Source organism: Podarcis gaigeae (assembly GCF_964106915.1).
Source record: "Podarcis gaigeae genome assembly, chromosome: 5".
Taxonomy (NCBI): Eukaryota; Metazoa; Chordata; class Lepidosauria; order Squamata; family Lacertidae; genus Podarcis; species Podarcis gaigeae.
The window spans coordinates 87,783,572-87,809,730 of NC_139681.1; the positions used below are offsets into that span (position 1 = coordinate 87,783,572).

At 42.1% G+C, this 26,159-nt stretch overlaps 1 protein-coding gene across 10 annotated transcripts in view; it reads left to right on the forward strand.

Annotated features, from left to right (window-relative positions):
* NLGN1 (neuroligin 1) overlaps nucleotides 1–26,159 on the forward strand; it is a 645,947-nt gene that overhangs the window by 318,442 nt on the left and 301,346 nt on the right. For 8 of the 10 annotated variants that reach the window (XM_083739352.1, XM_083739347.1, XM_083739345.1 and 5 more), the window contains 2 exons: nucleotides 7,525–7,584; nucleotides 22,928–23,080. In XM_083739352.1, coding sequence (XP_083595478.1) covers nucleotides 7,525–7,584; nucleotides 22,928–23,080 — 213 coding nt within the window. The remainder of the gene's footprint in view (nucleotides 1–7,524; nucleotides 7,585–22,927; nucleotides 23,081–26,159) is intronic. The other 2 variants (XM_083739354.1, XM_083739346.1) reach the window with 1 other exon arrangement.

Sequence of the window (26,159 nt, forward strand, 5' to 3'; positions counted from 1 at the left end):
CAAATGTCTGTTCCTGGCATATATCTGGATTCTTCAAGTCTTCTAGCTATGATGCTTTTGTATTTCTGCTGAAGCTGTTCTGCCTAGCATTTTGTGAATGAGCCAACTGGATGGAGCAGCAATCCCCAAGCTGCTACCATCAAAGAATGATTTCCACATCTACCTGGCTGTCATAGGTCTGCCAAGCTCTGTAAAGGACTGTGAGGCTTATGAGAGCTCACATTCAGTGTTACTCTGTGATTGTGCATTACAGGGGAAGTCCAATATTGGCGGGCAAGATGTTTATTGGGCATGCTTGTTCACAATTACTGATCTCAACGAGGAACACTTGATAAGCTTTCAAAAATCACAGGATCCCCTCCCAGAACCATTCAAAAGACGCCAGGATAGAGTCTTGCACTCACCGGGAAATCTTGCAGTAGACCTGTGTCAAATGTTCACCTATTACACTTTTGAACCAACTCACCCCATCATAAATAAAACCACCCCTATCTTGTGAGAAGACTGAGGATTTTAATGACAGGTATCTTTGTGAAAGATTGGGTTAGGGCATACATCTCTTTTCCAAAGTGATCCCAGCCAATCAGGAATCAAGTACTGTATGCAACTGTGGCACTAGGCACACTGAGCTGCATGGCAAAACTAGTGCTGTTAAACAAGGCTGAACCGAGAACCCAAGCAATGCCCCCTGCATGAGTCACAAAGCCCAATCACCCATTTGCCCTCTTTCTGTAGGAGCACACACAGATAGACAAATAGCTTAATTGCCAAAGTTTGCATGTATAAAACCATTTCCCAAACCACAACAACACACAAGTAAAACACCCAAACATCCAAATTCCATCAAAACGTTAACGTAAAATTTCACAAATGAGACTGTGCAGTAAAACAAGCGCAGTAAAACAGCACAACCAGCAATTAAAACAGTTAAAGCAGGCTTGGATAGTTCATTTGGTTAGAGCATGGTGCTGATATTCCCAAGGTTGCAGGTTCGATCCCCGTAAGGGACAGCTGCATATACCTGCATTTCAGGGGGTTGGACTAGACAATCCTCAGGGTCCCTTCTAATGCTGCAATTCTATGATTCTATAGGTTCAAGGATAAAAGGGTTAAAAACTCCCCTCCTTGCTTGCTGTGGTCCTAATAGGCTCCCTGCTGCCTTTCCCCTCCCTTTCTTGGTAACCCATAGCAACCTGAGCAAGCCAGGTGAGTAACGCCACCCTGTCTTGCATCAAGTATAATGGCCTTCAGAAGGGGAGATAAGTTTCACACCAAGGTTCCAAGGCCTTCTCTTGGATATATTCAAAGCATAGTTGTGGGAAAGCAGTGTGTGATGAAAGCAACTGTGGTGATGACCTGAGAAATAATCACACCTGAAACGCAGGACAGTGCAGACTGACCCTCTGCCCTCTTCAAGAGACAGGGCTGTCAAGGCATCCACTCCCTCCTTACCTGCTCTTTCCTTGCTGCAAGCAAAACAAAACAAACAAGCAAACCCCCAAATTATTTTGGGGCAGCTTGACTGCTCTGTGAATGGGCTGGGGCAGCAGTGGGCCCCAAGTGATTTCTGCTGTCCAGAACCAGCAGGCATGGTTGATCCCACCCAACCTCACTGTATTAGGGTGTAAAATTGGGTTGCCTACTCCATGTGCCACACTGTTCTATCCAGCTTTGCTTTCTCCCAGCAGAACTCCTGCATTTTTAACAGATGCACGGCAGACAGCAATTCAATGTGTGTAATGTTATCTGGCAAAGAGATGAAGGGATAGGGAAATGTACAGAGATGGGAAAACCTGAATTTGTCTTGGTCGCAAAGACAGGAGAGCAGGGTTGGAGGTGAGGGGGAGCCGTTGTCACTTAGCTGTCTTAACCAGGGATTGATTTGGTAGGAGCATGTATATTCCGTGCAAAGGGATCCCAGGTTTTATTCCTTGTCTCTTCAGAAAGGGCTTGGAAAGACTCCTGCCTTGATCCCAGAAGAGCACCTGCCTGTCAAATTCTGAGCTAGATCGACCAATGGTCTGATTTGATTGGAAGCAGGCTTCATAGGCTTGCTTGCATTTTGCAGGAAGTGTCTTGAAGCAAATGTGCAAGATTGTTTGCATGTCAGTTTCACCACCGTTTACATACTATAACATGCAAAAGGAGCAGTTGGTCATCTCCTTCATGGCGAGATCAGAAACTGCTGCTTGTGCATTTCATTCCAGGGAAAGTGTGCAAATTCCCTCCCTGAGTTAGAGCAAAAGTTCAAAATGACAATAATGTTCATGCACAACTCAGGAGTTCACTTGTCGCTTCCTGCAGCGTATAAAGTTTCTCCCATGCCTCATCATATTTCCTTAATCCTCCTTTGCACTCTCTCTTGAAATATATATATATATATTTATTAAGGATTTTCTTGAATTTTAAAAGAACGTGCAATGTCTCTCTCTCTTTTTAAATCATTGAGTCTCTTGGTTACATTCAATGTAAGACAATGTTGCATCTAGTATAGGGTTGAAGGGGAAGAGAGGTGGGAGCAAGACTTGGTTCTTTATAGCTTATTCTTCTGCTGGCTATTGATGTGGGGGTGGGGGAGGAGAAGAACAAAGGATATTTGGGGGTGGGGCAAAGCATAGTGAAATAATACTGTCACAGCCAGCAATTAGCTTAATTAAATCTGGTTATGTCGGGACGCGGGTGGCGCTGTGGGTAAAACCTCAGCGCCTAGGACTTGCCGATTGCATGGTCAGCAGTTCGAATCCCTGCGGCAGGGTGCACTCCCGTCGTTCGGTCCCAGCGCCTGCCAACCTAGCAGTTCGAAAGCACCCCCGGGTGCAAGTAGATAAATAGTAGTGTTTAGTAGCCTTCTATTCTCATGAGTGCAATGTAACATTTATCATTGCTATCTTCTTCTTCATCATCATCTTCTGTGGCTCCACTGGTGAAATGTTTTGCACCAGTGTACCATTGTTACATAAACAGGCTGATGTTAACTTTGCTGCATATTAAATTATGCAACCTGTTGCAGAACGTGTTTCTGCTAGCATGAATTTAGCTGTATTCCTCTGCTGTGCAACATTAAAAGTCGCCCGTCCACTAGTGCAAGAGCCACAGTTCTACAGCCTAACTTAAGTTGTCGTTTGGATAAAATGGGATAGCTGCATATACATTCTCCTTGCTGGCATCCATCTATCTCAAGAGACAATGGAGTGTGAAGTCAAACTGCTGTGTTAGCAGCACCAAAGTGATCTCCTCAGGGTGCAAACATGGGCAGTGTGTTTGGAGGTCCTGGGCTGCCCAGGGACCTGATGGGATCCAAAATAAAAATATGATGGGATCCAAAATAAAAATAAAAATCAGAGCAATACGTTTGGCACCAACCATCTTTGGGACTCCATTCCAGATTTGTGTAGGGTTTACTCCTTAGCTTTTTCTTCTCCTGAAGATATTCCACAAGGCAGCGGAGGTTTAGGCTAAGAGTTTTCCTTCTCCTAGATGGGCTACCATCCCAATTTGATGAGCCTCATCTGCCCCTCCCTTCCATTTGCAGCATGCATAGAAACCTCTTGACCATTGGACCCATTATTGGTCTTGCCTGCTCAATCCACCATAGCCTGTCTTCACATGGAGGGAAAGTTCCTAACTCACCAAGGTTTTGAGACCTATTGGCTACCCTCATCTGGTTTACAGTATATTCATTGCCCTATGATATTTTGAGGAAAAGTACAGTTAACATGTGATTAATAACAAAGGCTTGTTAAGATAGACAAAGCTCTGTGAGGCTAACTCTCAGGTGAGTATCCCTGGGGCTGCAGGCTAAGCAAGCATGCACAGGATTGCAGGCTTACTCCTAAGTAAGCTTGTTCAGTTCATTTGGCCATTGCTTTCTGAGTAAATTCCAATGACGTCTTTGCTTCCAAAACCCAGACACCAAAAAACTTTCCGAATGCTTATCTTTCCTGTTGGAGTTAGTTAAATTTAAAGGCTATGGCAGTTTTGTTGTAAATATTAATTTCCTTTTTATATGAGGTATGGGAATGGATAGTCATGAACATAAGGGAGAAGTGCTGATTAAAAACAGTGCCTGCTAGGTTATTCTGTTTGCAAAGCAGCTGATAGATAAGGCTCAGTGCAATTTAACTTCTTTCTGTCTGACCGTGCACAGCTTTTGGACAAGACTTTCATTCCTTTTAAAAGAATACAAATGTCTGCTTTGCTGCATCATTAAATGGAAAAATAATTGTGTGCTCCAAAATAATTAAAATCCACCCATATGGCTACAGAGATGTCTTGCCCATGTGATTAGGCATTTTTAAATGTGTTCCTGCAGGCGCCACCATCAAATTCATGAAAGGTTAAAATGTGGCACATCCTCCTTTTTTTAACACTGGTAGCTTTAAAGCTAGATTAAAAGGGATGACTTATGTTTTTAGTAATGGTAGACCAAGCAGCACACAGAAATTAAATGAGTTCAGAGTTCATTAGGAATTCCCCACTCATGTACAATGGTTCTCTTGTTTCCGCAATAGCGCCTTGATGAGATGCAAAATGCTCTTTCTCCCCCAAACTGCCATGTGGGTCCATTTTCCCATTAGCACTAATGAGAATCATCAGCTTGTCCTGGTGGGAGGTTGGACCTGGCAGAGTCTCTTGATTAAGAAGAGAAATCTCCTCTGAATCAGCGTTGTGGAGGCTGAAAAGTCTTTGTTTTGCGTATGAATTAGCCCACTTTCTCAGGTTCATGATGTAACTGGCAATGTGCAAAATTGATTACGTGACCTCCTAAAAGATCACTTTTTTAAAAAATGGTTTGGAGAAAAATTTGGTTTGCAGGGTCAGGGAGTGGGATCTGTGTCTGTTTTTAGAGGAGGGTCATGTTGGTGACAGAGCACAGCAAATCAGAGGGGGCACAAAGTGAATTCTTGAATTGGCAGGTCCAAGTACAGCCAACCCGTAAAGGCGTAGCAGCAAGAGCATGAGGAGGCAATGGCTATACTGTCTAGGTTGGCTCTCAAGACTGATGCCCTGCACGGCACAGCTTTATTTTGTGCTATTCAGACTTTTTGTGTGTGAACCACTTGCAGTGTTCAAAACTCTCACTGTTCTAGGCGCATTGTGCGACAGGGAATTTCATTAGCGTGAACAGTTTCTGAGCTCTGGGAGCAGTACTTTGCCTAAGATTTCAGATTGTAACTGCAGAGTGGAAGGAAAGGAGGACCTTTTTCTGCCTCCCCACTTCCAGCTGCTCTCTGAAGACTGGAGAAGAGACCCTCTGAAGAATATTAGGGAGGTGGGCAGGGGAAGGACTAGACCAGGTGAAAAACAAATATAATATTTTAGCTGCAGTTCATTCATTTTCAGCTTTGTATTCTTATAAAAAAGTGCGCCTGGACATTCCATTGTTGCACCCATAACCCAGGTTTAAGGTGCCATTTAGCTCCTCGTTTTCATATCTCGGTTTCTAACACTGCTTGAACCCAGATGCATTTGTGGGGGGGGGATATGGTAGGTAAATAAATTGAGTATGACATTTTTGCATGCAGGACATTCCAGGTTCAGACCCTGGTTCAGTCTCTTGGGTGCTAGGAATGATCTCTGCCTGAGACCGCAGAGAGCTTCCACCATCCATAGTAGACCACAGTGTGCTAACCAATAAGGATATGGCTCAGTCTAAGTCAGATTTATATGTTCATAGCAGCTGTTATTTTTGTAAAGAAGGAGGAGGAGGAGGAGAGGAGGAGAAGAAGAAGAAGAAGAAGAAGAAGAAGAAGAAGAAGAAGAAGAAGAAGAAGAAGAAGTTTAGCTGAATATCTCAGGCCAAAGGTGGCACCTTCATAAGAAGCCTATCAGTACTCTGTATCTGCAATCCCACCTTCTGCCCATCTCAACTGGTAGCGCTGAGAGCACCAGACAGTTGCTTTTGACAAGACATGGTAGATGTGCATAGAGTGAGATACATGGTTTGAGACTTCCAGCACCTTGTAGGTGTTTTCCCTCCCGTTGTATAAGAAGGTTGTTTTGCTTTTATTTCTAAGTAAAAAGTCTCATGCTCACTCATGGGTTGGTTATATTTCTCACAGAGACCTTCAACTCAGCCGTCCAATTTCCATATAACTTGCTAGATGCAAAGGTAGCATCCCTTTCCACAGTACAGATTTCGGGTTGATCTGCTAGCATGCAGTCACTCGGAAGAGAGAGAGAGAGAGAGAAGAAGTCGAAAGAAGCAGAGCTTTTAAAATACAAATGTTTCAACTTTTCTGTGAGACGATGCATGCCTCTTGCCTACCCATGCTCTAGGTACCAACATGAACCTTTCATCTTCTCTCTTGTTTCCTTCTACTGTTATTTTATGCATGAGATTCCCCCCCTTTCCTTTTCAACTGTGTGCTTGGCTGCCTTTTTTAACTTAAAAGTTTCGCAGTTGTACTGACTTTGGCGGGGGGAGGGTGTGTGTGTCTCTGTGTGTGTTTTGCATGCAGATTACAGAATGTCATGGAGCTGTGCTTGTTCGAGGAGAAAAAAAGAAATGTAATGCTGAGTTTCAGCTGCTTTTGTTTTGTGCTTCAAAGTGTGAAAATACATGGCATATGGAAATGGTGTTCTCTGATGGCCTTTGACTTTCCTTCTGGAGCATTTTACTGACTATGCTGTGTGCTTGAGGAGAAGGGTAGCCATTCCCCCCCCCCCTTGCAAAGTAAGATTAATCTCCTAACACTTGTTAATAGTATTGCTGTCCTGAGCATGGAATGATACTAAGTCTTAATTCCTTTATTCCTACGAATCGATTGTATGATAATATCGTGACCTGCTGAGACTGTAATCAACTCTGTGGAAGGAACCCTTCCAGTATCCGGGTTTGAATCCCATTTTGAAACCTCGTTATTTTTAACAAATATGTCAGCAGGTATCGAAAGGTTTGAAAACATTCTTCTATCCAAGGTTGTAATTAAATTACAAATTAATGGATGTACTAAACAAAATCTAGGACATGATTATCCTTGGAATGTATTAGCCACCATGGCTGGAATTATGGAAATCAATTTGCATTTCACATAATATTTCTTTCGAAGGGAACTCACTGCAAAGGCCTGTTTTGTTGTTTTGTTTTGTTTTTTTAAAAAATTATAATCAGGTATCTCCTACATCGAAACCAAGAACAAGATTTTTTTTAATGGTTTTAATTTTTAGAAAAATGAACTAAAAGATTAAATAGATTAAATTGCTTCCTCGGTGTTATTAAATATGGTGGGTATGTTTTGGGTTTCTTTCCAAAAAGAAATAGTGGATGTTGGTTCATTAATTTTTAATATAATTTATGGTGTGCATATTTGGTTTTTTACATTAGATGTTTGTATGGAATATATATATATATATCTATAGGGAATATTTTGCTGAAAAATCCTTTTTTTGAAAGTACTCCTGTCCCCACGAGTGGTTTTTCTTGAAACGTCCTTGGAAGTTTAATATTGACTACTTTTTTCCCTCAGTCTTGTATATTCTTGAATTGTCTTTTTCCTCCATTTTCTCCGTTCTCAATCCTAGGTCCCCTAACAAAGAAACAGACAGATGATTTAGGTGATAATGAAGGTGCAGAGGATGAAGGTATTTTTTCCCCCTGCCAAACTGATTTGCATGACAAGGACCCTCCCCCTTGAAAAATCTTTTTTCTCCCCTCTTTTTCTTTTTTTTTTACTTCTTGTCTTCTTTTGAAGATTTGTTTTTTTTTTAATTCCCATTTTTGATGTGTTTTGTCTTCTTGCTTGTTGTTACATATTTTAATTTTTCTTAAAAGAAAGAATGTTGTTAAGTTCTTAAGATAACAGTGTTTTAAAAACCAACCAACCCGGAGGCCATTTTACTTTTGTTTCCCCGGAACAGACTCCTGATATGTTGCATCCCACTTTTGACTGAATTTTGTCCATGATAACTAACACGCTTTGGAAAAAGTCTCTCACACACCTTCTTGCATGTTTTCTAACCTCTGTTTCTGTATATTTCACCAAATACAAAAGACTCTGTGTTTTTGTTTCTTTTCTGTCACCCACTTAATGCCATTTTAATAAATATGGAAATGTTGTGTTTGTTGGGGAAGGAATGATAAACACTGTGATAAAAGTTTTTCCCAAGCAACTGGATTGTTGTGACTGCAACTCTTTGACTTCTGCTTCAGGTCCCAAAAATGGTATCACAAACTCTGCGTAACCTTAGTAGGCATGACAACAAGAGAGAAAACTCTGAAGACCCAGTTCCCAGTCTATTCTGAATTGACAGCCTTAACACAGAATTCTAGAGACACACACATGAATTTGTCTTCGTTTGTTAAAGAGATTTCATAAAATACATCCTTCACAGTCAGAGCCCTGCTGGATCATGGCAAAGGCCCATCTAACTCCAGCCCTTCCAACCCAATGCCCATGGGAAGCCCAAAATCAGATCCTGTGCACCAAAGCATTTTCTCAGTTGAACTCCCTGTTGTGCGAAGAACTCTGTTCTTTTGACCGTCCTGAGTCTTCCACTTGATGCAAAACCCTACTGAGAATGATTTCTTATTCAAATTCTTCTAATTTAATTTCAGAGTATTCCAAGCAGGCCTGCTGTCCATCTCTTCTCCAGGGCCTAAGGTCGTGGACTTGAGGCTACTGGGTCATGCCCATTGTTCATGTTTCTGTTTATGTGTGGGGGAAATGTTGATGTCCAATGAAAACATGATTTACAGGCTTGGGACACAGGTTTACTACAAGTCCATGGGTTTCTCTCATTGTCCAGAAATCCCTAAACATCTCATTTCCCATAAAATAGCAACAGTGCCTTGTTAATACAGTTATTTATTTAAACTTAGCTTGCCCCAGAACAGGGCGTCTCAGCCTTGGGGGTCATTTCATATAACTCCTGTTTACTTTAATGTGTTTATGGTTGAATAGCAATCCTTTCATTTATTTCTTCCTTTCTTCCTTAAAACAAGAATTAAGAGAACTGTAAATTGAGGTCAGTGGTAGAGGTTACTTTGCCATAGTTCATTTTCCCATGCTTAGGAGTGTGTTTCCTTTTGGACTGTTTTTGTCCTAATCACCTTGCCTTCCACGCAGACATGTATTTAACATTATTTTTCATTTTGCATCCATCTTTAAGATGCAAATGTGCAGTTTCTGAGAAGGGACAATCCTGTTGGTACACTGACTAAGGTTTAATGTGGAAGGAGGTTATTTGATTCAAGCAAAGTTGAATCTGTGCAAGGAGCCCCAAATCAAGGCACACACAATGCTTTCTGGTACCCCTATGATTCAGATGTCAAAGACTGCAGATAAGCGTCTGCTAAAGCACAACTACTAATGTATTGAATATTTCCATAGTAGGAAAACACCAGGGTGGAGTAAAGGGGAGAAGGGAAAACAAATACCAGAGATGCAGAGGACTGTACCATGTCCATTTCCACATATTTGGATCAGTCCCAAGAAGAACATAGGCAAGCAAGGATAAAATAGACAAAAACGTGGCATACTCAGAAATGGTCACCACTGCCAATGCTACTTTATTCCCATTCACTGGTTGGCTTCCCCCACCCCGATGCATGACTAACCATTCTGACATTGCAAAGAATTGCATCTTCATCCATTCCGCTCCCCCACTTTGTACACACCTCTTTAAAATGTCACTGGGGATTATAAACTATTGTGCCTCTCAATCCCTATAACTGCCCATTCCAAATAATATCTAGCCTCACATTCCTTCACTTTGCAAGCTGCCCTCAAACAAACACATTGTACATTGTTGGATTGCATCCAAAAATGACCCAAGGAGCATGAAAACACAGTTTGTACAGTGCTTTATAGATGGGCTGCCTAGCAGCTTTCTTCCTTTCCTTTGCACAAAAGGTTGCTGAAGCGGAATAAGTATTGGGGTTTTTTGGGGGGGTTGGATTTTCTTGTGCAATGCTGTAGTGTGCAGCCTTGCACAAATAGTATCTCACCGTGGTTCACGAAGCCAGCACCATGTACTGAGTCTGTCATGTACTTCAAAGCCATCCTGTTTTTGTTGTCCTTCACAAATGCAATACAGTGGTACCTCTAGTTACAAACTTAATTCATTCCGGAGGTCCGATCTTAACCTGAAACTGTTCTTAACTAGAGGAGTGCTTTCACCAATGGGGCCTCTTGCTGCTGCTGTGCCATCGGCACAATTTCCGTTCTCATCCTGGGGCAAAGTTCTGAACTCGAGGTAACTCTTCCAGGTTAGCAGAGTTTGTAACCTGAACTGTTTGTAACCTGAGGCGTTTGCAGCTTGAGGTACCACTGTAGGTCTATCAAATTTCTGGCCACTATACATCAATATTAGTTATATGTGGTCTGCTGTAGTATGAGGTGTAAAACAGGCACATTTGCATGTGGCCTTTGGTCAGGGCGCAGCCTGACTCCCTCCTTTGGCAATCTTTACAAAACTTTAGTTTATGGTTGCCATCAATTTTGATTTTAATTACTTTTTATAATGTTTTTATAATGTTGTACTGTTTAGTGTTGTTAGCCGCCCTGAGCCCGGCTTCGGCTGGGGAGGGCGGGATATAAATAAAATTTATTATTATTATTATTATTATTATGGAAAAGACATCGCTTTTGGATTGCTTCATCAAATTGTCCACTGCTTTTCATTCATGAACATCTACCCTCTACTCCCCAACACACATATTCTGATACATGTTGTTTGGGTGTCTTTGCAACCCTGTTAACATTCTAAGTAGAGATGGCAGTTCTTACATAAATATAGTGGTCCCCTGCCATAACGAGAAATTAATAAAAGCATACCATGCAATGCAACACTTAGAGGTTTATAAGCACAGTTTTTATTCAATTAGCAACTGGAAAAGCCTGTGTTACTCACAGATAATTTTGAGAAATAGTTTCAAACCCCAGCTATTTACACAGCAGACCTTTTGGAGCTTTCCTAATTTGCCACATAATTGCTAGGGCAGGCTCTAATAGCTAAAAATCTGTTGAGTTAATCAGTACCTTTCATTCGTTGAAAGAGCTGAACATTCAAGCCTATCAGCTCAAATCCAGCTTCGGCAGGCAGTGACAGAATGGTAAGAATCAGAGCACAGTTCAGAAGCTTCTATGAAATGAGTTAAGTTGCATCTTCTCAGCTTGTCATAGAAAACCACCCTTCCCATTAAAACTAGGTTTCCTAGTGAAGTTTTCAAGGGCTCCGTCTGGAATCTAAGTTCAAAGGATTGTGAACCTTGCATCAAAGCTTCAAAATAATTCCAGGACTTGGATTTCAGTCTGAGCTAGAGAAGGAGGCATCACTTCCGTGCCTGAGAAAGGCTTTGGAGCAGCAAGAGAAACAGAGATTTCGTGGCCAAGAAAAAGCTTCTGTAAGCCAGGGATTGTGGGTCTTTGGCAGCCAAAGGCAGAGCACACTGAGAGCTCTGACACCATGTGTGGCTTCCAGTTGCCAAAATGCATCTCTCTCAAAATGTAATGGATGACTTGGCAGTTCTTCAGGAACAAAAAAAATATATGAGGATGTTCTGAAAGCCTTTTCACCAAGATGTATCAGTTTACCTGAAGGATCCTTCATGAGAGCTCAGTGTGTTTCTCCCCACCCAGTTTTTGTCCCTGCAGCCAGTTAAAGCTCTCCCCATTTAGTTAACACTGAACAGGGGAGAAATTAAAGAGTCTTCAGGAGCAAAAGCTGCATATGGGGAAGGCCCCCCACAACAGAGGACCATTTGAGTAAGATGGTGATCTGAGGTGGGTAAACTTCCCTGCTCCCTCTGCTGGGTTTTTCTTTCTTTCTTTGCCCCTGGAGCCTCTTAAATTAAATTAGAAACCTGCTGTGAGGAGAGAGAGCGATAGAGAAACCCAAGAATGGCACATGATTAAAAAAACCTAGTAGTACACTATAAAACAACTACCCATGTACTATCTGAAACCAAAGGGGCGCATTGGTTGCTGGATGTGAATTTATTCCCCATCTCTCCTACCCCACTGCACAGAAAGAAATGGAAAATGTAAACTGCACTTGCTTGAACACACAAGGCCTTAAACTGTGGATAGGGCACACACACCGTCTTAGCAGTGTTTCCAATTGCCGTGAGAAGATCCAAAACGTAACTGCTTAACCTGGAGTCCATGGATGGACTTCTGAGGTCTATGAATCAGACACAAATTTCCCCCTCCACGCAATAAAATTGTGTGCAAAAATGTTGTGTTCATGTGCATATTTCTGGGGAGGAGATCCATAATTAATAATAATAATAATAATAATAATAATAATAATAATAATAATAATAATAATTTATACCCTGCCCATCTGGCTGGATTTCCCCAGCCACTCCATAGCTTTCATCAGATTCTGAGAGGGGTCCATGAGTTTATTTTATTGGGGGGGGGGAGTGTGTGTAAAAGCCAGAGTGCCCAGGGACATTGGAGGTGGAGTTTGTGCATGTGCACCCCTGCCTACAATTTGAGACAGGGATGGGGAACCTGTAGCCCTCAGTATTGACCCCCATCAGCCCTGACTATTGACTGTGCTAGCTGAGGCTGATGGGAGTTGTAGTTTAGTGACACCTGAAGGGTCGCAAGTTTGCCATGTCACTTTGACTGAGAAGTGAAGTTAGCATTTAGACATTAGATGCGACACTACTACTCACAAAGTTGGGGGACGTGGCGCACATGGTGATGTCACACCCATATGTTACTGAGGGAAAAGAGAGGCAGTGTAGTGTTTTCATTAGTGGGCCTCTTCCCTTTGTAACATCTGGTTCTGCCCTGAGAGATTGAAAATGGAATGTCTGACTCCCAAGGAGAAATGAAACTATGAGCTAATAAATCAGAAAATGTGACAGGAAGGAAACTGAATAAATCTACTTAGCAAATTCAAGGAGCATAAATCCAATGGTGTAATAAAATCCATATCAGTAGATCACTCAGAGATATCATATTTCCAGCCAATTTCAGAGCACCTCTCCAGCTATGAAGTGTACTTCAACCACATCTGTAATAATAATAGGTGAACCGTTTTCCTTTCAATGTTCCCTTCCACTTTTTTTTTTAACCATTTTACCACTACCCATATCCAACTTTTCCCAATCCATGCAGCAGTGAAACCTTGGGCTCTTCCACTGACCCAGCTCTAATTAGATCATTTTTCATTTTTTTTTCTTTCAGAAGACCCCAAAGGCACCTAGTGCACATTACAGCCTAATGATCTGTAGCTCTCTAGTTTCGTAACAACAACAACAACAACAAAGTGGGAAAAGTAACTATATCAATTTCTTTGTCTTACCATGGGCAGCGCTTGTATTTTTCCATGGGAATTATTAGCAGTAATATATCACAGAGTAAGGGACGCGGGTGGTGCTGTGGGTTAAACCACAGAGCCTAGGACTTGCTGATCAGAAGGTCAGTGGTTCGAATCCCCGCAACGGGGTGAGCTCCCGTTGCTTGGTCCCTGCTCCTGCCAACCTAGCAGTTCGAAAGCACGTCAAAGTGCAAGTAGATAAACAGTACCGCTCTGGTGGGAAGGTAAACACCATTTCTGTGCGCTGCGCTGATTCACCAGAAGCGGCTTAGTCATGCCGGCCACATGACCCGGAAGCTGTACGCCAGCTCCCTCGGCCAATAAAGCGAGATGAGCGCTGCAACCCCAGAGTCGTCTGCGACTGGACCTAATGGTCAGGGGTCCCTTTACCTATCACAGAGTAGTGAAACTCTAATCAATGGGGCGGGGGGGGGGGTTGCTCAACATTCTTTGCCACCATTGACAATTTTAGAGAACCCTATCCTGGCAGCTTCCATTTCTAACCTCTTCTTGAAGTGGTGCTGAACTAGATAAGACTTTGCTTATCCAGCATTCCCTTCTTGCCCATGTTCATGGAGAGTTCAATCCTAAATAGTACTACTCAGCAGCAAATCTGTGTTCAATGGGTTTTCCCCCTACAGGGACGTCTTACCCATAGAGGCTAATGGCATGGGGCTCCAGGGCACCAAGTTCTGGAGGGCGCCAGGGAAGAGGCGGAGGCTGGACGCGGCGCCTCCCGGCATCAGCTCGCCGCCCTCGGCCACCTCCGCCATGCTGTACCGAAGCAGCGCCGTGCCCAGAGCCTCCATCTGCTGTAGCCACCATGGCACAAAGCGGTCAGCTGAGCCAGGAGGCGCCACGTCCAGCCTTTGCCACTTTCCCACTGGAGGAGCCACCCTCCAGCCAGTGCCTGCTTCCTCCAGCCCCACCGGCAGCGCCGTCCTCTCTAAAAAACTCTGGGAAATGGGGGGCACCAGGGGGAACTTTGCACCACGGCACTGGATATGCTTAAGACGGCCCTTAGTACATTTAGGATTATAGCCTGGGCAAATATCACTGCCGACTAGGGAATTGGTCCCAAATCTCCCCAGTTTTGATACTGTACACAACTGTACCACATTTGCTCTCCCCTTCACATGCAGTTGAGCCTTGCATGTACAGTGGTACCTCAGGCTACATACGCTTCAGGTTACATACACTTCAGGTTACAGACTCCGCTAACCCAGAAATAGTGCTTCAGGTTAAGAACTTTGCTTCAGGATGAGAACAGAAACTGTGCTCCAGTGGCACGGCAGCCGCAGGAGGCCCCATTAGCTAAAGTGGTGCTTCAGGTTAAGAACAGTTTCAGGTTAAGAACGGACCTCCGGAACGAATTAAGTACTTAACCTGAGGTACCACTGTACTGTTTTCCATGCCAAGGCCATATTCAGATGGACCACCCCAACATACATGCCTAGCATGATGAGTGAATTTGGTACTTCGAATTATCAACCAAGTTTTGCCCAGGGTGACCTGAAAATGCTGGTGTGGCAATAAAGTCCAAGAAGGAGTTTGTGGCACTGGCGAGCCTGCCACTTTCCACGCTGCAGGCTTCAGGTGCATATTTCTATTGCGCAAGATGATCTCGCATAAACAGAAAAGGCTTTAGCGCCCCATTGTATGCCCATGAAGAACCTCCTGGTTTAAAAATTCAAATGATTTGTGCTTTCAGTTTTGCCATTAGCTATGTTTTTGCCCCCACTTGACAAAGACAGAGCTTGCACCGAATTATCATAATTGTATTGGTAACACTTGAAAGTATGGGGAGAATAAATCCTGACAAAGCTTTCGTGAAAATAGCTCCCATATAATTATAAGCAATGAAGGGGCTGTCATCATTTCCATTGTCTAGCCCACATTTCCAGCAGCAGGTAAGTTATACAAGAACGCTTGTCTCAGTTTAATTAGGAAATTCTTCAGCAGCTTCCTTAAAAAAAGAAAAGAAAGTCTAAAAGTGTTCCCCTGCATAACCCCCCATTCAATTATATATACAGTGGTACCTTGGTTCTCAAATTTAATCTGTTCTGGAAGTTCTTTCCAAAACCAAAGTGTTCCAAAACCAAGGCAAGCTTTCCCATAGAAAGTAATGAAAAACAGATTAATCTGTACCAGGCTTTTAAAAACAACCCCTAAAGCAGCAATTTAACGTGAATGTTACTATCTAACAAGACCATTGATCCATAAAATGAAAGCAATAATCAATGTGCTGTACTATAAAATAAAGAAGACAGGATTGTAGATGATAATTTCCCCCCCTTACCTGCACTGATGATAGTCATTGTTTGGATCGGGGGCTTTTATCGATTCCCACAGTCACACAATCAATCAATCAATCAATCAATCAATCAGTAGCTGAACTGGGTTCCACACAGTCACATAAGCAAATTATCCGAAAATGTCTCAAAAACAAAAATGCAAAATAAATAGCAAAAACAAAAACGCCAAATACAGTGGTACCTTGGTTCTAAAACTTAATCCGTTCCGGAAGTCTGTTTGACTTCTGAAATGTTAAAAACCAAGGTGCAGGAGCCCCGGAAACAATATCCAACAGCCGAATCAGATGTTCAGCTTCCAAAAAATGTTCAAAAACTGGAACACTTACTTCCGGATTTTCGGCATTTGAAAACCAAGGCGTTTGAGAACCAAGGTACCATTGTAGTGTTGGTAATCTAGAAAGAGGACACACAACTTGTCCAGCAGGCAGTGTCATGACCTCTGAGTCCAGTAGTGATCCAGACACAGAGCTTGAAGATGCAGAGGCACCAAATAAGTTGCTGAGCCGGGGGGCCACTAGGGGGCGCATTGGCCGACAATACCATCTCTCCAACCCACACAGGGTATTAAGAGGCTGTTATGGGAGTAGGCAGCCTCCCTTGTTGCCCCAAGGAAATGGGGAACACTGCCCTTGCCTGCTGTGCCCATAAATCACCCCCTAATTCGAAAGAAGGGGGTGAGGGCCCTAGGCAGAATGCCCCCGTGTGGACCTTGGCTCTCCTGGTGTCTCTGATCGCGCACTAGCTGCAGCAATTTGGAATAATTAATTACAAAAGAACCAAATGCACATATTTCAAGTGAAGAAGGTGAGTGAAGTCTGCTAATTTAAGCGACCTCTGCGAAAGAAGACGATGGGTTGGAGAAACAGGAATATTTTATGATGAAGATACACCAAAGGCTGGGTATGTTGACAACGGGACTGAATGGGGGGGACCTTTTTTACTTTCCTTCTATGTGATTTACAAGAACCCCTCTTCATTAGAATCGTCGGTTGAACTGACCCAAGCAGGATGATTAAGGTCTGTGTGGAGATAAACTTTAACCAAAAGTATGCTTTATGGAGATCAAGAAGCAATAAGAGCTTTTAGAATGGCGCAGCAATTAATTCAGAGTCGCCATCTTGCCAAAGGATTTATAGCCGAGAGAAGGAACGGACTTGTTTTCAGACTGCATTCCTGGTGAATCTCCTCAGAGGTTTTGAGAAAGGAGGCAGATTGGTGAAGATTAATGACGCTAAGACTGTTTTGATGTATGGAAGTGATGTTACATGGAAAACGTCTGGATATGGCTACTGCATAAAAAAATAATAATATCCACGCAGGATTACAAACTGTCTAACCAGCTTGTGGAGACTATCAGAGGTAACAAAGAGAATGGAAAAATATATGAAAATAACAACAAGAGATGTGGAAAAACAAGAAGAAAGGACTGGATAGTACTGTGAAGATCATAAGGTTAGATTTGTGGACATTAAAACAGAAGTAAGAAGCAAGAAGTTGATTGGATCCCCTTCAGAACTTGAAATATGGGTACCCCCAACAAAAAATTAAAATTCGGCTGTGTAATTTGGAATTTATGTAATTTGGTTTGATTTGATGTGATTGGTCGGTTAATAAAAAAATATTCTTAAAAAAAACAAATAACAAATAAGTTGCTGAGCCAGGTTCCAGGCTCTGAGCTGACAGCTGAAGATAAGAAGACCACTATGCCCAAGGTTGTCACAGAAGAACCTCAGAAATCACAGCAGTGGCAGACCTTGGGGTCTCAAAGACCAATGGTGGCCTGTACAACGCCATCATTTGGTGCCCCCTACCTCTTGTGTTCCATTTTAAATCATAGTTGGCACATCTTCTGCAGTGCTCCCACGGCTCCATGCCCATTGCGACGAAACTGGTCATGATCTCCTAAATCCGGATCTGCTGCCAGGGCCTGTTGGATCAGAGCATGAACCTCTTAAGTCACCTCCTGATCCTCAATATCCAGATATCTCCCACTTCTCATCATTGATTCAGGGAAGGAGGCCATGGAACCAAGGAGAAGTGCCCTTCTTCAGTCCAGGAGGTTGTTATTTCACTGCTCTGAAATTCTCTCAAGGGGGTAAAGTCTGGAGGAGGTAGCTTGGAGGCAGAGGCTTAAAAGACGTCAATCTGCTTCCAGCCTTTGTCACTTGGAGCAGCCTTGCTGCATTCTTCAGCATTGGTTCTGAACATGAGATGCAGAGCCAGCCCCCAGCTCTGCTAGGAACCAGGAGCCTATACCTAATTCTAAAAGTTCCAGTTGCTCATAGGTAATTTTTTGCCTATAATTTTCATGATCTGCTAAATTGGGACATGCACTGCTACGTCTGACAGCTCCCCTTGCATCAATGGTCCAAGACCCCCAGCAGCCTCTGAAAGAGGTAACAGGAAGAAATTTAATAAGTTAGCAGCATCTCACAGTAAGCTCTGATTTCCTGGATGTACCTGATTTTGAACCATTTCTTTCTACTTGCTCTTAAGCCTAATAATATTCCTCTTTTGCTTCTTTGGTCATATCCTGCAAGCATGCCATATATCTTGACTAGAATACTACTAGCAATGTTTATCCACCACTTTTCTGAGAAAACCTACCTGCTCCCCATGCTCTCTTTTCCCAATATGGGAGCATTCAAAAATATAAATGATCTAGCTACAGTGCGAAGTGGTCCATTCCATCTCGCCACCTAAGGATTCTGTTGCTTGTGTAGCCTTAACTATTAGACTAGGACAGACTGCCCCAACCTCCTGATTGGATCAGACCAGATGTTAGGCTACAACTCCCACCATCCCTGACCATTGGCCATGCTGGTTGGGGCTGATGGGAGTTGTAGTCCAAAACATCTGGAGGACATTGGGCTGAGGAAGGCTGCATTAGACTTTATATGCTGCCTTTCTTCAAAAGAAATTGCTTTTGAGGCAACTCACAATATACTAGGTATAAAAGACCCAGTAACAACAATACTGGCAAATAATAAATGTTCCAGCAAATACATTTAAAATAAAATAATGTTTCAATAACCATTAATAAAAATAAATACATTCTTAAAAACCTGAAATCTCCCCACAGGAATTGAAATATAACTTTGCAAATATTGCCATAATAATTAAGCTCAGTAATGGAAATTAATGCTCTGCCGTCCCATTTTCCCACTCTAATTCCATCTTTCCCAGCTCATTATTATTATTATAATCAGCATTATATGGAAAATGCTCCATGATTCAACAATGGCAACAGTGTAGCTCTTTTGGAACGAGTTGTTTTCCATCTACCCCTGCTCTTCCTCCTGAATTCCATGTTCTTTGCAACGAGTATCAGTTAATCCAATTACCATATTTTTTGCTCTATAAGACTCACTTTTTCCCTCCTAAAAAGGGGAAATGTTTATGCATCTTATGGAGCGAATGCAGGCTGCACAGCTATCCCAGAAGCCAGAACAGCAAGAGGGATTGCTGCTTTCACTGCACAGCGATCCCTCTTGGTGTTCTGGCTTCTGAGATTCAGAATATTTTTTTTCTTGTTTTCCTCCTCCAAAAACTAGGTGCGTCTCGTGGCCTGGTGCGTCTTATAGAGTGAAAAATACGGTAATTTGCATTTTCCCTTTAGCTGGTTACCATTGTACACAGGTGCTTCAATACATCTCTGCAAAACAGCCCAAACTTAATGTAAACTTATGCACAATTGCAGTTTGCTTTTGTGTGGTGTTTTGTCAATGTGTGTTTGTAAACCGGTCATGTGAAGGGGGTCTTCGCCCCCAAGCAGTAGCAGCAGCAAAAACAACACTGGGACATAGAAGAGCCCTCCTGGATCAGGCAAAGGCCAATCTAGCCCAGGATCCTATTCCCATGATGGTCAACCAATGATCTATGTGTAGCCCACAAGCAGGACCTGAGTGCAACAGCCCTCTCCTCATTTGTGAATTCCAGCAATTGATATTCAGAGGTACTTTGCCTCCAGCAGTGGAGGCAGAACAAGGGGTTGTTCTTAGTGCTTTCTTTCCACTTCAGAAACAAGACCGAACAATTTGGAGCTTCAAAATATCAGGGAAAAAAGATGGAATCGAATTTTCCAGAGCATCCCTAAAGTCCTTTGGGAGTGGCAAGCACGGATTAATTTCACAAAGTCTATTCAGACATAATACCACATGAGCCTGAGGGCTCAGTAACATCTGAATGTTGCCTACATCTCCTGCCAAATTTCTGGGGAAATGCAGGACTGAGAGTAAATGTTCACACTTACTGAGAGGGGGGGGGAACCATCTCATGGTTCACAAAAGAAGTGGATTTCCTGTAGGTCAGTGCTGAGATCTTTGACAGTGCAGTGTGGAGAAAATTTATATCATCTCTATTCTTATCTGCCGTGGCATGTGGATAAATTGAGAGGAGTTTGCAGTACTGCCTGTCCTTAACCTTTCGGAGCATAATATTCAGAAGGAAGTCATAAAAAAGGCATTATGTAGGCTGAATTTATTCAAAAAAATCCTTTATACCTTGAACTTTGCTTTATATTGGAATGTATGGCTGTGTGTGTGTGTGTGTGTGTGTGTGTCCCAATTTCCCTTGAATTACCCCAGTTTATGTGTGCATATATGTACATGTTTTTGCCACCGAAATTTCATTACTATTCACAGTTGGTGCTCTGTGACTTTAATTAAAAATGAATTCTTAAACAATTTCCAAGCATACAATTAGCCACGTACAGTTTCTGCTGCGAACAGTCATTTAGCAATCCCCATATTAATATTTTATTATTTCTTCCTTCACTTTTGCATATGTAGAAGGAAGCAAAAATAAAAATAAAAATTCAGAATACTCTGCTTTGGGTAAATAGCCACCAATAGCTGTGCTTGGAAGGAACGAGAACAAATCCATAAGCCGCCTGCCTCATTGTGAGGCTTGGATGCAAACATGCCACAGGCAAGCAAAGTGCCCTTCTGAAATTAAGCTTGAAACATGAATGTGGAGCATTATCTATCTTTGTATCCCAACCAATCTATCAGTGATTTAAAACAAGAACCAAAACACAACCATCCTTCAAAATCCATACATCTCTGAATTTTGCAATGCAGTTCTTCAGCCAAGTAATATGTGCAAAAATGCATGCGCTGGAGTAAAATGTCCACAGATATGCATATATTAGCAAAAATAACTTACAGATGCATTATTTTAGGGATAATTGCTTTGCAAAAAAAGGTGTCTATTAGGCAACACTGCAAACAAACGTTTACATTTGGAGAGCTTTGCATTACAGTGCTGAGCAATTCATACGAGGACTTTAATTTTATTTTTGTAAACGTGGAAATGAGAGCAGAACTTTAGATTAGAAAAATAAGCAATTTAGAGAAATAAAAACCTATCTATCCCACTGTTCTTATATTCTGGAGCGCACGACAGCTTCACATAATATATCGTTAAAACAACCACCTACAATAAATCATTAAACAAAAAAAATTGGAAGATCAATGCATCATCATAAAATATAGCACAGCAACCACATGTTTAAATAAGGGACCACACTCCTGGCATAGAAGAATGAAGAACTAAATGTCTGGATAAACAGAGATGCGTGTAACTGTTATACTGCCCTGTGTCATGTTGTTTTCATCCTGATTTCTGCCCAGGACAGGGCCATGAGCAGGGTATCACCTGCTGATTGTAAAAGCCAAGTCAAGTGGTAGCATGGAAGGTGGTCACTCAGGTTCTTCGGACCCCAATTTTTTCAGGGCTTAATATGCAAATAGCAAGACCTTGAACTGGGCTTGCTAGCACACTGACAGAGCCTTCGAAACCAGAATGATATGATCGTTCTACCCGGACACTGAGGACCAGTGCTGAGTGACTTCTGGCAGTTCCCTTGCTGCGAGAAGCCAAGTTACAGGGAACCAGGCAGAGGGCCTTCTCTGTAGTGGCACCTGCCCTGTGGAACGCCCTCCCACCAGATTTCAAAGAGAAAAACACTACCGGACTTTTAAAAGAAATGTGAAATGTGAAGGCAGCCCTGTTTAGGGAAGCATTTAATGTTTAACAGACTATTGTATTTTGATATTTTGTTGGAAACCCAGCCAGATGGGTTGGGTATAAATAAATAAATAAATAAATAAATAAATAAATAAATAAATAATAATTACCCTCCTCATGGTTCATATGACTAGTTGGAGCATGACACACTGTACCAACTGTAGTGTCCAAACTGTCTTCAAGGGTAGCCCTGGGGTGTTAGGGACACAGGTGGCGCTGTGGTCTAAACCTCGCTCTCCAGGCTTCAGTGAAAGCCTGCATTCGCCCCATAGGACGCACACACATTTCCCCTTCATTTCTTGGAGGGGAAAAAGTGCGTCCTATAGGGCAAAAAATATGGTAAATTGTACTATGTACTATGCTGCAAACTATTAACTGGGCCACATTTCTCAGAAGATATTTCTGAGCTGGAACTGTTCTTCCTCCAACAATAGATGTCCCATCATTAGAATTCATGTGCTAAGACCTCTCTCCTGTAATTATGTCCAATCTTCTTCACCTCTTTACCAATCTTTACCAATCTTCTTCACCTCAGTTGAAGGGGCATCACTGGGGCTGCGAGAGAAATGGCCTGCTTTTTTTCTGGGGTGAGGCAGTTTTTCTACACTTCAGAATATGTATCCTAATAGTAGCCCCCTAAAAACATCAGAACCCCCAAATATCCTGATACACAACCCCCTGGTTTTGACATTTAGAGTGCAAGGATTCTTCAGCCTCTCAGACAGGTTTCTGTTGTTGCTGCTGCTTTTATTTTTATACTGCTTTAAATTTTAAAGGGAAAAAAAAATCTGAAAGCGGTTTACAACCTACATTAAAACATCAAATGAAACAAGCCAGAATAAAACATTACAGAAGAAAGTCCAACCAAAAGTAGACATTCAACTTTTAGATTTGTCATTGTACTGCCATGGTTAATGTAATGGCCATACGAAAGGAAAACCACACAATCCATAGAAATGCTAAACCTCATTTGAAAAGGATCGCAGTTGCTCCCAAACTGGGCGAGAAGTGAGTCATAACCTTTGTAACTTTCATGTGATCCAGTGGTGGCCGTCATATTTTGTGTGCGCGCTCAAAATTCCTCTAGGAAACAATGTCATAATTTGTATCTCCAATCCTTTATTAGGCATTACAGAGATAGATGTTGTACAAGATGTCATAATTCACATATGTTGCTTGGGAAACACTTTTCAAAAAAAATAAATAATAAATAACAGCTTGGGGTAGAAAGGAAACAAACTAGGACTTTCATGTGCATCACAATGTTCTCGGGGATAACATACTTCTCAATATTTTTCTTCCAGACATTCGAGATAGTGGGGGACCCAAACCTGTGATGGTGTATATTCACGGAGGGTCCTACATGGAAGGAACTGGAAATTTATATGATGGCAGTGTGCTGGCAAGCTATGGCAATGTGATAGTCATCACCGTCAACTACCGGCTTGGGGTACTTGGTAAGAAAGATTCAGATTTTAAATAGTTCTTGCCTTGTGCGATACTCTTTCTATCGATTAGAAGACAATTTGCAAGTTCTTCTGCCTTAAAAAAAGGGAGAGGCTTCTTATTTTTAAAAGAGGAAAGGATTGCATTCCGTGGATTTCAAATTTGTTATTGTGCAGCCTAACGTGCAATTATACTCCTCTTTGATGACAGAAACAGAGTGCAGATGTTCAGAATGATACGCTGCTTTGTCGCTTGCACTCATCCTGTATTACAGTAATTAGTCGTGCAGAGGGATCTACAGCAAATGGCAAGCACTGACTGAGACGCAATTGTTTCTGTTTGTGATGTGACAAACGTCTGGATATTGCGCTGACAGGGTTATTGTGTTCCTTCAGACTTTTGGATAGTAAGATTGTTTGGGAAATGTTATTCACTGCCAATTTCCACCTTCTCATATTTTGAATTTAGTCTGACGCATTTTAAGTGGAAAGTGTATTAGTTAAAAAAAATTCCAGATAAAATAAGCTTGTGGAGGAAAAGGTATTTTGAAGCTCTGTGCTTGGGGGGCAAAGAAGCATTATGCTAGTGTTGTTTTATATCACACAGGTAATGCATTTCAATGAAAAGCCGTGTTTTAGTTAGCTGATGTTTGCAAAAGGTTAGAAGAGTTAAGATCTTTTATGCTTTAGTCTGGAGCTTTCAGAGTGTTTTTAGCTGTTGTAGATTTTGGCAAAGAGAGAGGTTGTTTTCTTCTGAATATTTCTTGCAGAAGCACATCGTAATGCATGTTTAATTCTAGCATCTGACGGTGTTATCACCTTTTTATGGAAGCATGAGAGGAGCATCTACCCATAAAGACTCAGAAGAGTTTGGGCAAGAGGTGGTGTGTTTTAGAAACTGTGGTTTGCCCCACAGGTTTGTAAACTGTGGTTTGCCTGTGAATTACCTTAGCCCTAAGAGAAGACTCTTTTTGCTGTATCATAAGTTAATTTCTTCAGAACCCGTCTTTCTGGCTGCTCCACTTAATTCCCTGTTATTAACTCCCAGAGAGTCGGGAGCATCAATCTGCTGCTTTTACCTGGCGATTAAAAAAAATGATGCACTGTCAAGAAAATGAATTTGACTTGCTTTGGTGTTCCTGCTCATCTCTGGCTTTGAATGCAATCTAACTCCAGTCCTTGGAACATGGTATAATTTTTGTTGCTTTGCCTGACAGTCCTCTCCTTTCCACTTGCACAGGGAGCAGTGCAATCTAATAGCTGTGTGTGACACAATGTTCAATGTCCAGACCCTGCTATGATTTGTATCAGATTACTTTCGCATTGCCTACCTGGTGTCTTCATTGTTTTCTCAGAGCAATTAAATATTGACTTGGAATCTCTAGGGCTATGTTGTGCAATAATTTACAATTCACTTTTGTTGTCGGTATGCAAGATCCTCTTTCTGCTTAGCATATGTTTCTAGTTCCTGATTTGTGTGAGTATATTGTGCTGCAATTCTATTTAAAGAGCACCCACCTGATACAATCTTAATCTATTAGGTGGAGTGAGCAATCAAATACCTGTAATTCCTTACATAATACCTATCTAATCTGTCTGTCTATCTGTCTATCCATTCATCACAGACTTGAGTTGTGGGAAGAAGCCTCTGAATGTGTGTGTGTGTGTGTGTGCATGCGCGCATTGCTGCATGCCACCCCAATCTGTGAGTGGTGTGGTATTCCAGGGGTTTCTGGCACTTTGTGTTCCCTTTGGAAGTGAGGCACAGCAGGGACTGTGGTGTCTTTATGATATATGGTTTATTTACACATATATACAACCAGAGCCTACAATGGAGGGATTCACAGCATTAACACTCCAAGAGGGTCTTGTTTCTCCCATAGAAACCTTGGATTCAGAAACCAAACATCTTTCTCTCTCTCTGCCTTTTTGCTACTTTGCTTCTACTGTAGCTCACATCACTTAACTCTCAGCTCTTGCCATTGTCTTTTTCTAAGTGCCAGCCAGCTGAGGGATGGGGAGCACTCACTTCCATCTCACACAGATCCACTTCCTTTGTTCCCCTTGGTGGCCCATTACCCAGGGGATCACCTCATCAGGAAACTGGTCTGGCTTATATTTTAACACTTGTTGGATCCAGGGAATAGAAGGGTCTCAGCATACAGTCTATTCACCTGCCCCAACGTGTGTGTGTCTCTGTGTGTATACATACATACTGCCAGGAGAATCCTCTTGTGCTGCTCAGCTCACTAGGGAACATCTGAGAGTGGTGAAAAGGTTGCTGCACTGCAGAAAACAGTTGAATTTTACTTAGTTCTCCCTTTCCCTTTTTTCTTACTGCTTGGCTGATCCAGCAGGAGGGCATGTTGTGGACTATGTAAGATTAGACAGTGGGCCTGAGGAGAGCAGATTGCACACTTCTGAACAAGAAATAGAAGGAAAAAAGCATTATTTTTTAAACTATGTATGGTGACAGGAGAATGTGCATAATGCACATATATGCAACCTGAGAATGTACAAAAATGATGTCAAAAATATGCACATTATCCAAAGTCAGTTGGGGATTATGCACAGTGGCCAGAGAATGTACAAAATTCAGTCCATACATGCAGATTTCCCAAGCCTGTGAGATGTGCACAATTTTCTTTTCACAGAAAGGTGATGTGCGCATTATCCATGAAAATGGGTGAATGTGCACAATGGCTAGTTATGCACATTACCCACTCAACCTACAGTCCCCTTAACATATGTATTTTGTAAACTGCCTATATGTATTGATGGTGAAGCAGTATATAAATCATTCACACACACACACACACACACACACAGAGAGAGAGAGAGAGAGAGAGAGAGAGAGAGAGAGAGAGAGAGCCATGATAAATAATCCACAAGACATTGACAAAGTCAGTGAGCCAACACAACACATGTTTTCTCTGGCTCAGCGGATCAAGTATCCATTTGTTTCTGCCAAAAACTGGAAAGGGGGAATTTGTAGTGATGAATTCAAGAGTTCTCCCTAACACCATTATGATTAAAACCCGTATCTCTGTGTTGAATTTCAGGCCCAGGCCATAATGGACTCAACGCCAGC